The sequence below is a fragment of the Gouania willdenowi genome, unplaced genomic scaffold (genome assembly GCF_900634775.1).
Source record: "Gouania willdenowi unplaced genomic scaffold, fGouWil2.1 scaffold_311_arrow_ctg1, whole genome shotgun sequence".
Lineage (NCBI taxonomy): Eukaryota > Metazoa > Chordata > Actinopteri > Blenniiformes > Gobiesocidae > Gouania > Gouania willdenowi.
The window spans coordinates 218313-232116 of NW_021145072.1; the positions used below are offsets into that span (position 1 = coordinate 218313).

A 13804-nucleotide genomic window follows, 5' to 3' on the forward strand; every position below is an offset into this window, starting at 1 on the left:
GTTGTTCCCTCTTCTGTGTGGGCACAAGATACGTGTGTGAGAAGCGCTGCTACGAGCTGCAATCAAAGCGAGGGCAAAGATTACAGCACAAACAAAGGAGTGACCAAATCGCACCACAATACAAGGCTGCTATAGAATAAAAACACTATAATAATAATAATAATATTAATAAATATAAGCGTCTTATTAAAGCACTGTCATACAGAGAATATATCTCCGTCCTCTGTCTTTCAGTTTCTGTCTGTTTAAGACACTTTTAGGCTTCTTAAAGTCTTCCTCACTACTACTAACAGTTTTTCACCTTAGGAGGTCTCTTAGAGCCTAAGATGCTCTGTGAATTACTTTTATCCTAACAAAGAAACATTCTAGGAAAAGTTTTAAAATTTGAGGAATTATAAGATTTTTCTATGAGTGACATCACTGAGAGCTACTTTTACGGCAAGTTCACACCAAACACGCTTTGGGCGTTAAAATCGTGCCTCATGCACGTAGTTGGACACTTGTGCTCATTGAATACAAATGCTTGTCACCAGCATTGAAGATACTCAGGACACGCGTCGAGGGGAGGGGCTTCTCTGTTGCCGGTGGTGTTCATACAATGGATGATAGTGTGGCAGTTATGTTTCTAATTCACCCAGTGACTGTGAAGTGGTGGAACATTGTGTAGAGAAGGCGGTGCTTCCGGTCGGATGTATTTTGGTGTGACTCAGTGTGTGCACTGTGATGTTAGAGGGCTATGGAGAAGTGTGGTTGGATAGAGAATAAAGTTTGGAGTTCCTTGCTGAATATCCGTTCCTCAGCTCTCCATTATTGAGGGAGTGGCTTAGCTTTATTGCGTCTCGGCGCCTTTTCTGGATTTACCAGAGCTGTGCTCAGACGAGAGTCGCTCAGCCCTATTTCCGTCTCTCCCGTGCCCAGTTTGACAACCTGCTGACTGGCAACGGCGCTCTATTAAAGCAGAAGAGCTCCTGTCCATCTGTCTCTGGTTAGTGTTTTTTTTTCTTCTTCTCATTATTCTGAATACGTCACGGTTGGGGAACACTCCTGATTGGTCGACGCGCCGCGATATGCCCCAAAAGTTCAACAATCTCAACTCCAGCTAAACACATGTCAAAAGCATCCGCCGCGTGAAAAGCTTCAAAACACGCCGCACAGGAGGGGCGGGAGGCATAGCGGGACCTCCGACGCTCCCTAGAAGCGCGTCCACCATATATTGTGAATGTAAACCTGCTGCTTTTTATGCTTTCGACGCATTTGGTGTGAACGCCCCATTAGCCTAAGGATGCTTTGTGAATACAGGCACTGGAAGGTATTGAATGACATCATGAAAAATGAAAAAATAAAGGATACCCAAATAACTTTATCATCAAAAACGACATACTGTAATGAAAGACTGAGAACATAAATTAGTTTAATTATTTTTTTCTCTGTCGGTGTTGTTTATCGGCTCAAGAGTTAGAAGTCAAAAAACTGTAATGATTTTATGTTGTTGGTTAGAATTATCATTGGGTGTGCAGTGAAACTTCTCATAGATATTTGTAACCACTCACTAAAAAACAATGTTTTTCCAAAAAAAATGAAAACAGCTAAAGTCATCCCAACAGACACACACTCACACTACACACCTGTTTCTCTACTGCCACAATTCTCTAAAACACTGGAAAAATCATTTTACAGTAGGTTAGATGATTTCTTTACAAAGCATGATATACTGTGTGAACAACAATATGGCTTCAGAACTAAAAGAACAACATCACTCACTCTCATGGAATTTGTTGAAAATATATCAGCAACAGAAAACAAACAATAAACATTAGGAAAATGTCTAAACTTTAAAAAGCCTTTGACACAGTTTAAATGTAGTGACCTGAAATTGTGTTTTTTTGTACTTACCTTGTTTGATGAAAAATGAACTTGTGTTTTATGTTCAAATTTCTTGTCACTTGAAAGAATAAAAGTAAGAACAAGTGAAATCCTGAGCCTGATCAAGTTCTTCCTTTTTCAATTGTGTGAAGCCACGACGTTATAAAGACACTTGACACATACGTTATAATCAGAGGCGTAGCTGCCATTAGGCAAAGCAGGCAGGGCCCACCCGAGGGCCAAAAAATTTGACACAAAGAGCTCAGAGAATTAACAAGTTGCAGTGACAACTTGCCGTCGCAAATTTCCTGACTGGGCGCCTTCAGCTGAGCCAAACTCACCCCTCCCCCTCCTGTCTCTCATAGGGCTTTTCCACCGGGCAGGAGCTGGTGCTAACTTGGAGCTAGCGCGTGTTTTGGCTCTGGGCCATTCTGTTTCCACCAACATAGCACCAGCTCTCGGAGCCAAAAACCGGGGCTACGCTGGCGGGGTTATCCACGGTCCTCCAAAAATGAAAAGCCGTAATTTTTTTAAGCTGGCGAGCGGCTGGTCACGTTAGCGCAAATCTGACAAAAAACATTTAAAAGTGAGTCCAAAGTAAGTCCAAGAAGACAGAGCAGTGGTCAGAGGAGGAGAACCTTGTTTCCTGGTACTGTGGGTGTCTGAAAAGATTCAGGGGAAAGAAGGCGGAGCCCCACGGACTCAACAGAACTACAGCCATGGAGGAGCTCGTCCTGTAGAACTGTTAATAATGGTAAGTTTTATTTCACCCTGTTGTTAAACTACTACCAATATTAACTTGCTACAATATAATGAACGTTACGTCTGACGTGGTGCAGGCTAGCCAGTTAGCCGCTGGTTAGCTAGAAAACGATAACAATGCTTTAATATTCCTGAAAGCAGCAGTAATATATCATTGATCTGTATTCAGAACTTCCCTTATTGTTACATAATGATGATGTAATAATATTACTGAACTATGTGGTAACGTTTCTGATCATTTCAGAGTTAGATTTAAAGGTTCATTTGTATCTCAGCTCGTCTTCATCTCAGAACAAATCCAGTTAGATTCATTCATTCTATGCAAACATGTACAATATTATCTGTTGGTCCATCCTAACATATAATTTGTTTATGAACAAATGAAACTATTATGAACTAATATTGTTTTCTATTCCTGGACAAAACCAGGCACATTCTTAATCAAAAAGCATTGCACACTCTTTATTGTACAATTGTTTTACTATACTTGAGATATTATCTAGAGGTTTGGGGAAATACATACATGACGAACATCCAATTGTTATTCATATTTCATAAAAAAGATCCATCAGACTCAGACATAACGCTGGATACAGAGAACACACACATGGATTATTGTTAAAAACACCAGATTTAAAACTCCAGATCTCATCAAACTCAAAACTGTCCAAATGATTTATAAAACAAGTAAAGGTTCACTTCCAAAAGCGTTGCAGAAAAGATTTTTAGAGAGAGAAGGGGAAAATAATTTAAGAGAACTACATTTCAAGATGAAAAATGCTAGAACAACAGTCAAAAGGATGTGTAACAATATCAGGGGTTAAATTATGGAACTGCGTAAGGGATGGAATAAAACAACATAAATAAGTTTAAAAAGTTTAAATCATATATTGTTCGTAAGTATAAGAAAGAAGAGTAACAATTTAACCAAGAACATGTCATAAATACATTCATGTGTATGTACATATGTATATATGTTTGATGTGAATGTATAAACTGTATATATAAAACCTGTGTAGAATATATAGTTAAAATAGTAATATAAGCTAAAAAAAATTTGTGTGATTATTTAGAGAACCTTGTTTAGTTTTATTGTTATAAGGTAGGTTTGTATAAGCTTTGCTTCAACCTACACAGTTTGGCTTAAGGATTACACAATTGAGTGTTTGTTTTTGTATTTTCTTATTGTGGAGACTATAAATAAATTCAAATATTATTTTTAATGCTTCTATGCAGGAAAGAAAGGAGGAAGATGTTAATGCAGATTTTCTTCCACGGAGCAGTCAGCGATACGGTTCATGGACCAGAACCAGGGCCAGGACTACGTCCATGGTCCATATCCAGCTCATGATGAACTCCACAACACTGGTGTTGATTCTGGAGTAGATAGAATCAGGCTTTGGCCCTTTTCTAACAGAAAACCCACAATCATTTTTTTAAGTAAATGTTAATATATATTGAGTTGATTTGTACATCTATTTTTACTTTGTGTAAATAAAGTTATTTATTTTGTATTCTACAAGGACTTTGTTCATTGTTTGTTGCCTACTTGTAAGCACACACATGTATTTTATTTCAATCAATCAATCAATCTTTATTTGTATGGCGCCAAATCATAACCAATGGTATCTCAAGACACTTTACAGTAGAGCAGTCTTAGGGACGGACTTTTCATTTTATGGATACACACATATGCATATATACGTATATACACATACATATGTATCCCACACCCAACATGAATTCATCATGGCGGCAAGGAAAACCTTCTGTTAAGCAGCAGGAACCTTGTGTGGATCCCATTCCTATGATGAACAGCCATCCACGTTATGCTGTGTTGGGTGTGTGCAGAGGAAAGGGTGGAGACAGAGTTGTTGAGACTCTGTAACTCCACACTGAGGATCCCACGGACCTGCAAGACAAAAGCCAGAAGGAGGAGCAAACACACAAGGGAAGAAGCAGACATAGAGGGAGTGTTAGAGAGAGGAATGGGACCCTCTCCGGTCTCTCTCTAACCTAAATGACCTCTCTCTTAACGCCCTCTCCAAACTCTCTCCAACCGAGCATGCCTGACGGCCCCGGCAGTCTATGCCTATTGCATCTTAACTATGAGCTATGAGCTGGTTCCTAACTAAAAGCTTTACCAAAGGGGAATGTTTTGAGCCTAACCTTAAAGGTAGAGAGGGTGTCTGCCCCCCGAACCGTGGTTGGTAGATGGTTCCAGAGAAGTGGGGCCTGATAACTGAAAGCTCTTCCTCCTATACTACTTTTAGAGACAAATGGAACAACGAGTAGTCCAGCATTTTGAGAGCGTAGTGTTCTGGGGGGATTGTATGGCACTACAAGCTCCTTGAGATAGACTGGTGCCTGTCCATTTAGGGCTTTATAAGTGAGAAGAAGAATCTTGAATTGTATTCTATATTTTATGGGAAGCCAATGCAGAGAGGCTAATACAGGAGTAATGTGATCTCTTCTCCTAGTTTTAGTCAGTACACGTGCTGCAGCATTTTGAACCAGCTGAAGTGTCTTAAGTGACTTGCTCTGGCAGCCTGCTAAAAGAGAGTTACAATAATCCAGTCTAGAGGTAACAAAAGCATGGACTAGCTTTTCGGCGTCGCTCTGATACAGGATAGATCTGATTTTAGCAATGTTACGGAGATGATAGAAGAAACTTTAGTAAATAAATGTTTATTCTTCTGTTTTCCAGTTGTGTGATTTGTGATAAATCCATATTATCTGGTCATATTTATCAAATGAAATAAGCATCATTTACATAATGATGAGTAATAAAACTTGATACAATTGATTACATTTTAAGTGTCAAAAAGATTCAAATCTACATATATTTTTCATAACAGTAAATATTACAAATATATATGTGTGTGTGTGTGTAGTTTTTCTGGGTAGCTTTCAGATCCTCCTCTATGTCCTTCTCCATGCAGGCAGACACAGTTAGGTGTTATTTTGGACCCCGGCTCCTAAAAATAACCGGTAAACAGTAAATATTACAAATATAAAATGTACTTCATATTTTCATGTTGGTGATATTTCTGTTTATGGAACAACTTAATTAATTTTACTTCATTTGTTTGAGTAAATACAACATCAAAATTATATATAACAAACAACATTGACTTAATATCTTCATTAATTTCAAGTTAAGTACATTTTACTTGATAGTGGCATTAAGTTTAACTTAATATTACTGAAATAAAGTGTATTTTTCAGTGTGGGAGAATAGAGCCCACGTCATGTGTGGTGTGGGGGGGCATACCTGTCAAGTTTTGAATTTGAAAATAAGGGAAATTTTCTGGCGTCCGCTACGAACCGACCCACCGGCCCAACCAAGCTTCAGTATCCCTTATATTTTAAGACAGATGACAAGAAATCTAAAGTACCCACTTGTCAAGCACTTAGTTAACACAATTAGATGACTATAAAAATGTGGTCGACCTACCTTTGTTGACATTGAAAAGCTGTGAATATTCCTACGTTATAATACAGCCTAAATGAAAACAAGAGTCTATAAAGCAGATTTTATTTATTTAACTTACAAGTCAACACATTGTGTATTAACAGTTAATTTCACTTTGCTAGTCTTTAAACTAGACATTTACATTTTATTTACATTACATATTTTTGTTATACTTTGTCATGCTTACTCATGTAGTTCTCTGTCATTCACTAATAATGTGTTATACCGATTTGTTGCTGACTTTGCATCTTTCAACACTTTTTTGGAAGGAGTGTGTAGCGGGTTTTCGAAGACTCACTGCTAGTATTAAGATTGGGCTAATACTAATACTTTAAGGCTGAAAAATGCATAGGCTAGTTGATCACAGAAGACTAAATCCAATTACAGGAGCTGGGGGTCAGTGACAACACGGAAACAAGAGTTTAGCTTTGGTGCAGGTACCATATATTAAATATAGGTTTACATAAAGTATTTACAGAACAGAAATGAGAAAAAAATAGAAACCCCCACAATATTTACAAACTGCAGCTCAACCGGTAACCTGTAGTCACGTGTACTTTATGATTCTTATCGAGCGGGATGACCACGGAACACACAGCAAATGTCACACACACACCAAGAACTTAAAAGAATAATCCATATGATTTGGTTCCTTCAACGTCCAACGCAACAACCCACGAGGGTTTTGTAAGAGTTCATAGTGGCAAGTCCATAGGTTGTTGTTGCGGAAAGGGGAATGTGTATGTGAGAATGAAGCGTCGGTCAATTGAGAAGTGTGTGGGGACAGGCTGTGGACAACCTTCCTACCAGACCAGCAGGATGGCTGTTCAGTGTATGCTGCTTCGAAGGTAGGCTCCCAGCCTTAGTTCAGCTCATCATCAATCATCTCCAAGACAGAGAGAACCTGGCCTGTAATATAACAGGACCAATAAACAATAGGGCTATGTCCAGATCCACATGTACACAAAATAATACTGTATTCAATTAAATGTATAAACTACAAAATAAACAAGAAATTGAAAACAGTCAAAAGTGCAATAATAAACCTGCATTGAACTTTGTGCATTAGCTGCACAAAATATATAAATATTAAATGTGCATGTAAACACAGTCTGTGAGGACCATTTAGCTTAGCATGTAGCCCATTCATTCATTCATTCATTCCGCAACACGATGGCGGCGACGGATTCCCCGCAGCACAGTAGGTTGTTCTAAAAGTTATAGTGACAGGCTTAACTTAAAATGCATAGATCGAGCACACGAGTGAATAGTTTTAAAAACACGAACCTGTCCGCAGCTGTCGATCGTCTTCCCCACACCTCTGAATGCGGAAGACGCCACAGCCAGGTTAAACGCTAATGCTTCCCTGCAGTTGGCTAAGCATGGTCACGTGACTCGCCTACGTGAGGTCGAAGGGCATGCACCACGCACGGGTAATTTAAAGGGGCAGAACTAGTATATATTTAGTAGCAGATCTTAACCTGGGTTACAAGTGTATTTGTGGGCTGGGCCAAAATGGTTTATTTTACATGACAGTAAAGCACAAACAGTGCTGTTGTCCAATGACATCCTATTCTCAGTAACAATCTTCCTGACCATACTAAACACCCTTTCACTACTGGCATTGCTGTGGGGAATGCATAGTAAAGCCTTCATTAGTCTTGGCAGCTCACTGAACCTCACATCCTTCCCTACCAGTCCCCAGAATTTGTCAATTTGGTTTTCTTGGGGGAGTAGCTTGCCATCTGTCACCTGGTAGTCAATGAGTTCCTCTCTCAGCCTATCTTCACTCAAACTCAACTGAGGAAACAAGGCACCTAGCCTTTCCACTGGAAAAAAAAAACAAGTGTTTGACTGAATATTGCAGATCTAAACTATACATTACAATATTTAATTCTATCAATGGGGAAGTGACTAACATCTACCTGTCCCTGGAGTAATGTTGAGGCGAGCAGCACTCAGAAAAAAGAAGTAGGTCTTCACGATTGGATCACGCAGATGTCTTGCCGGATCATGCACTTTGGCACTCCTCTCCACCTCCTCATGACTGTTAAAGTAGGCCTATAGTACATCGGGACACAGAGTGCAATTCATGGTTAAATTAGAAACATAGCATAGTAAGCTGTGTATACATCTGCTGGAGTTACCATCCTTACCTGTAGTGCATCCCACTGGTTCAACACTCTCTGAAGGCAGGTTATCAGACTCAGCCATCTCGTGCTGCAGTACCTGAGGAGCTTCAGGTGGTCTGAATCAGTGAAATCTACAAAGTCTTTGTATATTTCACAGCGTTTTGCACTGAAAGATAGAAAACAATTTTTTTGAAGTTTGGAAATGTATTTGTGTTTATAAGAATATCAACTGCATGCCTATTTCATTCATATGCATTTACCTTTTATCAAAGTGGGTGTATATCTCCACTAGGATGCCTTCGACTGGTACCTGGGCTGCTGTGATGCCACAGTCAGTGGCCAGCTGTACGAGGTGACAAATGCAGCCAAGGTCCTGGACGTGGGGCTGGCTTATCTTCAGTCTGCTGAGAACTGAGTTGTGTCTGCCTTTCATGACACTCGCATTATCAGAGTTAAAGGCTATCAGGTTCTCCCATGGGATGCCTCTTTTTCTATTGCAAGCAGGAAAAACATTCAGACAAAACATAAAGTTATGATTAAATGCAAACTACAACACATCAACACAACTGCAGTTCCCCTACCTCAATGCTTCACTCAGCTTTTCATACAGATTTTCAGCATTTCCCACGTTGCATGTAGGCATCTCCATAAATCGTGTAGTGACCTGCATAGTGGCCTCATCATAGAGTCTAGCCAGGATGACAAATTCTTTTTCTGTTTTTCTGTTGTTCGATTCGTCGCACCAAAGTGAAAAGGGCTGAGATCGACATGTTTTGGCCAACTCGTCATCCCGTTCTGCTGCTATGGCACCTGTTGAGTGAGTGCCCAATTAATATCATCCATTTTCCACCCCACGTAGCCAGTTAATAATGTTAGGTAAAAATTAATCTACAATATGCATGCAGGACATAATCATTCATACTTAATTTGACTCAATTTACCTTTGATGAGTTGCGTAGTTTTGGTTTTTCCAGCAGAGTATTTTCGTGCTATAGCAGAACCTGGGAACATCTAAGCCACACACTTGTTGAAGTCGTCACAGAAGGTGAAAGCAACCTTGTTTTTAGCACAGCATTGCCATTTTCACCTCCGCATTACTGACCTCATCTTCCTCTTTGGGATTTCTTGTCACAAATGCTGACATCCCCTGAGCATGTTTCTTTGCCTCCAGCCGGCGCTTGTGCTTAGTGGATTTTTCGTGTTGATTTACGTCGCTCCTTCCTCCGTGGGCGATGCTAAAATCACAGTTGCAAATCATACAGAACCAGTAATTGGAACCCATCCTGCTCTTTATAAAAGTAAAGTCACTGTCCCATCTCTCAAGGTATTTACATGACTTTTTAGTTTTTTTCGCCGGAGCGCCTTCTTCACATCCATCCATTTTCCGGGTTTGTTCCCGCTGTAGGAAGTTGCATCTACTCTCGCGAGAAGTGAACTGCAACCTAGGTCACGTGAGGCGGCAGTTCTCGCGAGGTTAGTGATAGCGTCCAGTTTGGAGAGGCGGACGAATGTTTTTATCTGTCTTTTAATGACGATTACATTAAAATACGGGATTTTTACAGGGAAAATAATAGGGGAAGGTGGCGGGAAAGGGGTATAAAATACATGAGTTTCCCGGCCAAAACGGGATACTTGACAGGTATGACACATTAAATATCACAAACTTAGTGTAAGCTGTCTTGAACAAAGTAGTAGTAGTAAATAAAAAGTCAGTGTAAATAAGTCACTTTAAAAAGCTGGAACAAACCTCCAGGTTGTTGAGGTAATGAGGTTCAAACCAATCACAGAGTTCCTTTTACTTAAATCAAGTTTATTAAATAAAAGAATAGATATCTTGTTTGAAAGAATCCTTACAAGTTAATAAATGTCTATTTAATGTTATCCAAATCACACAGTTGATGATAAATTAAAGATGTTTACTGTTCAGAATAAACGCAAAAAAAACTACCATATTTCTCAGACTATAAGGCACACTTAAAATCCTTTAATTTTCTCAAAAATCGACAGTGCACCTTATAGTCAGGTGAGCCTTATGTATGTATTAATGTGTCAAAATGTTTTAGTACAACTTTGGTAAACTATGAAGCTGCACCGCTTGATGGATTTTTGGTGCTTCAGGGCTACTGTAGTCAGGAGCCTCATGGAGTGATATGTACCGTACTGTGCTTTAACATACTGAACTGAAAAAGTCAGTGTATTGTTCTGTATTTTATGTATTAAACCTGAACAATGTTGAGAATTATTGTTAATAGGGATGTAACGATTAATCATAAGGCAGTTAAAAATCGATTCATAGGTACCACGGTTCACATCGATGCTCTGAAAATTGAATCGCAGTACTTTTTTTAACCAGCAGAGGGCACTATATATTTATCCTTCCAGAAGCGGACGTGACGGGCGGAATCTGCTACTATTTTCTTTCTGGCCACCATTTACTGTTAAACATGCTCATAAATGATTATTTACTCCTTTAGCACCGAAAGAATATCTGTAATATTACGTGAATATCTGTAAAAGTCAGGTTTTTCTATTAACTCTGTCTGCTAGCATAGCTTCTCTTCTTCACTGGTGGAATAACTGCATGCCAACCGACCACTGGGTTACCAGCGCCCTCTGCTGGTCTAAACAAATATCTGACGTAAATACAGTAAAATGACTGTGTTTTTCTTTTTAAAAGTCCAATTGTTAAGGCACAAAATACATTTTCAGTTGCACTTTTAAAAAGAAGAACTATTACGCAGTTTTGAATTGTTTATTATAGAACCAGAATTTAAATTAATAGGTTTCTTCTTCATTTGTATCATTCCTTTATTTATTTCATTCAAGATTTATTTTTAGTTAAATTGCATCAATTTGAATAGCTTATCAAGGGATTCTTTTGACAATGAAAAATAAAAGAAAAATAGTATAGTATTTTCCCCCAAAAAATAAAGGAATATTTTTCAGTCATTTGTCAAAATTCCCATTTTGTAAAATAAATCGTGAGAAAATCGTATCGTGAACCCAGTATCGTGAATCGAATCGTATCGGGAGTTGAGTGAATCGTTACATCCCTAATTGTTAATGAGTTGAATAAAGTTTGACTTATCTGACTATTTTGTTTCTCTTAATGTGCCTTAATAATAATAAACTAGTGCGCCTTATGTATGAAAATAGACCCGGTCAGACCCATTCATTGATAGTGCGCCTTATATTCTGAAAAATACAGTATTTCAAAGTGTGTACGTCACTAACTCACTGAGTGCAGTGATAAACATGCTTTCAGACCTAATCCTATTAATTAATACCTATTTGAATCACAGTCTGGCGGCTAACAAACACATTAGCATGTGATTAGAAATGAAAGATTGGGGAATTATCAGCGGTAGTGATGTCACTTCTCTCTGGGTCCGTGTACAAACCGGAGCTTTGCTGTGTTTCAGTTTTGAGCTGATACTACTTTTGCTCCCTCAATTTACATCATAATAATTACACAATGATGATAACAAATGCAACAAAAGTCTCAATTTAAAAAAAAAGGAACATTTATTGAAATTAATAAAGGTGAGGTAGAACAACAAGTAAAAAATATTTTAACTGAACGTCTCATTTCAGTTCAAATATGAACATTTACCTTCAGGTTTGAATGAATATTCAAATTTTAAGAGACAATACCTTTGCTTGTGTTAAATAAAGCTGAAGTTTATTCAACCATTGAACATACAGGGTACAATAAAAGCTACTGTACTGACACAGGCAGTATTTCCTCATTGTTTCTTTAAGAAAATGTTCTTTAAAAAAGAAAAACCTCTGAAAGCTTTGTTTTTCTCCTATTTTTCCACTTCTTTCCATTTTGCTTCATCCTACTCTGGAAACTCCCATTGATCCAGGCTGATAGGTGTGTTTCTGTACTCAGCCAGAAGATATGTGAGTAATAAAACAACCTTTATGTATTTTTGCCCAAGATGTGATTGATAAAACTTTGACCAAGTTCATTTTGTTTTCTTACTGCTAGATGTTAATTCCTGAAATCCTGTCCATCAGGGGAACATTTCCAGTCAACAGAAAGGCCTTATTGCTGCCATACAGCTACAGGAACACAACAACTACACCCACTGATCCAGCTGAAAGACTTTTAAAAAATGACTTTGTCTGCCCATGGACGTTTAGAGGAAGTGACCTCATTTGTTCTCTGGATCCTGACATTACTCACAACCATCAATCTGAGATGAAAACACCATATTAAAGCTTCATTGTTCAATTAATGATCTTGAAAATAAAGTCAAAGTTCTATGGAAAAGTGAAAGAAATTTGATACATTTATTTTATTTAAATTGTCTTTTCATACAAACATTACTCAGTAAACTAAATTTCAGTTTGTGAGCAAATGTTTATTGAAATTGTCATAGATTTGTATTCTTAACATTGTTAAAATTAATGTGCCCTAAATGTATTTTAAAGCAGGAGTAGTTATTTCCTGTATTGTAATACATAGTCATATATTATAATTTAATTGTCTTTCACGGTAACAAAATAATTACTGCATAAGTTTATTATATGAGAAAATGTTTAATTGATAAATATTTTTACAGTATGCTTTAGAGTGATCAACTCTTACTGTAAATTGTACAGTAATCTTCCTTTACCGTAAAGGTAGAAACAGTGTTAATGATGGTAATATTTTAACAAGACCGGTAGTTCCTAAATGTAAAAGGTCTGGATAAACACTTATTCTAACAAAACGGTTTACGGTAATGCTCTGGCAACCACAGCTGCCAGTTTTTTACTGTAAAAAATGGTTTTTTATTTATTTTATTTATTTATTTTTTACAGTGTAGCGTTTTGGTCCCCAAACTCAAAGATGAACTTTTTTGTAAAGGTGCCCCAAGGGTTAATGAAGGAAAAAATCACAAGTGGAACAAAATGTTGATGTTGTGCTGCTAGTGATTAATAAAAGGGTCTTTGTGGTATTTTTCTCCTTTGACCTATTATTGTTTTTTTTTTCTAAAACTATATTGAAAAATATAAATAAATGGAGTTTATATAATCTATGAGATATGAATATTGGTCCATATCACCCAGGCCTAATGTAACCAAAGCGTTTTATGTTGTAAAGATGATAAAAAGCGTTTGTTCTCCAGTGCCACACCTGACGCTCATTACAGCCTCCTTTTATGGCTGATTAGGGTAGAGACACTCCTCTAGCGCCCTCTGCTGCTGAAATGGCTCCACCACACTCACTCAACCAACACAAATCAATACTTAAATAGTGTTAACAGTTATACTGGGGTAACAGCACTCAACATAATGTATCTAATACAACATTAGCCACCTAACATAGTTCAATGGCATTACATTAGCATTCAGTTAGCATAGCATGCTCCTGAGCAACAAACATTTAAACTCACCAATTCCTTTTCAAACGTCAAGCTCAGCAGGATTAAATGTCTCCTATCCCTGAGGTGGTGAAGTCTGAAGGTGTACAAAGGTTGTAGTGAGTACTAAAGTTGTTAAAAACCTAAAGTAGATGTTAAAGAACCAACCTGTTGTAGCAGCTCCGTGTGTGTGTCGTCACTCTCTGACTAGTGTTGTA

At 38.0% G+C, this 13804-nt stretch overlaps 1 protein-coding gene across 1 annotated transcript; it reads right to left on the minus strand.

The window, feature by feature from the left end:
- Positions 1 to 6962: 6962 nt before the first annotated feature.
- On the minus strand, positions 6963 to 9243 carry LOC114459422 (uncharacterized). Its single transcript, XM_028441675.1, has 8 exons — positions 9174 to 9243; positions 8814 to 9042; positions 8493 to 8723; positions 8257 to 8398; positions 8026 to 8161; positions 7796 to 7929; positions 7388 to 7421; positions 6963 to 7009 (listed from the first exon to the last, which is right to left on the minus strand). The coding sequence occupies exons 1-8, from the start codon at positions 9241 to 9243 to the stop codon at positions 6963 to 6965; spliced, it is 1023 nt and encodes a 340-aa protein (XP_028297476.1).
- Between the last annotated feature and the right edge of the window lie 4561 nt (positions 9244 to 13804).

What these genes read in the sequence shown, in the direction of transcription:
- LOC114459422 (XM_028441675.1), bottom strand. Translation starts at nt 9,243, where the DNA reads ATGTTCCCAGGTTCTGCTATAGCACGAAAATACTCTGCTGGAAAAACC. An exon ending in ACCAGTGGGATGCACTACAG is followed by an intron (nt 8,162 to 8,256) that starts GTAAGGATGGTA and finishes GATGTACTATAG; the next exon opens with GCCTACTTTAACAGTCATGA. An exon ending in CGATCGACAGCTGCGGACAG is followed by an intron (nt 7,010 to 7,387) that starts GTTCGTGTTTTT and finishes GTTATATTACAG; the next exon opens with GCCAGGTTCTCTCTGTCTTG.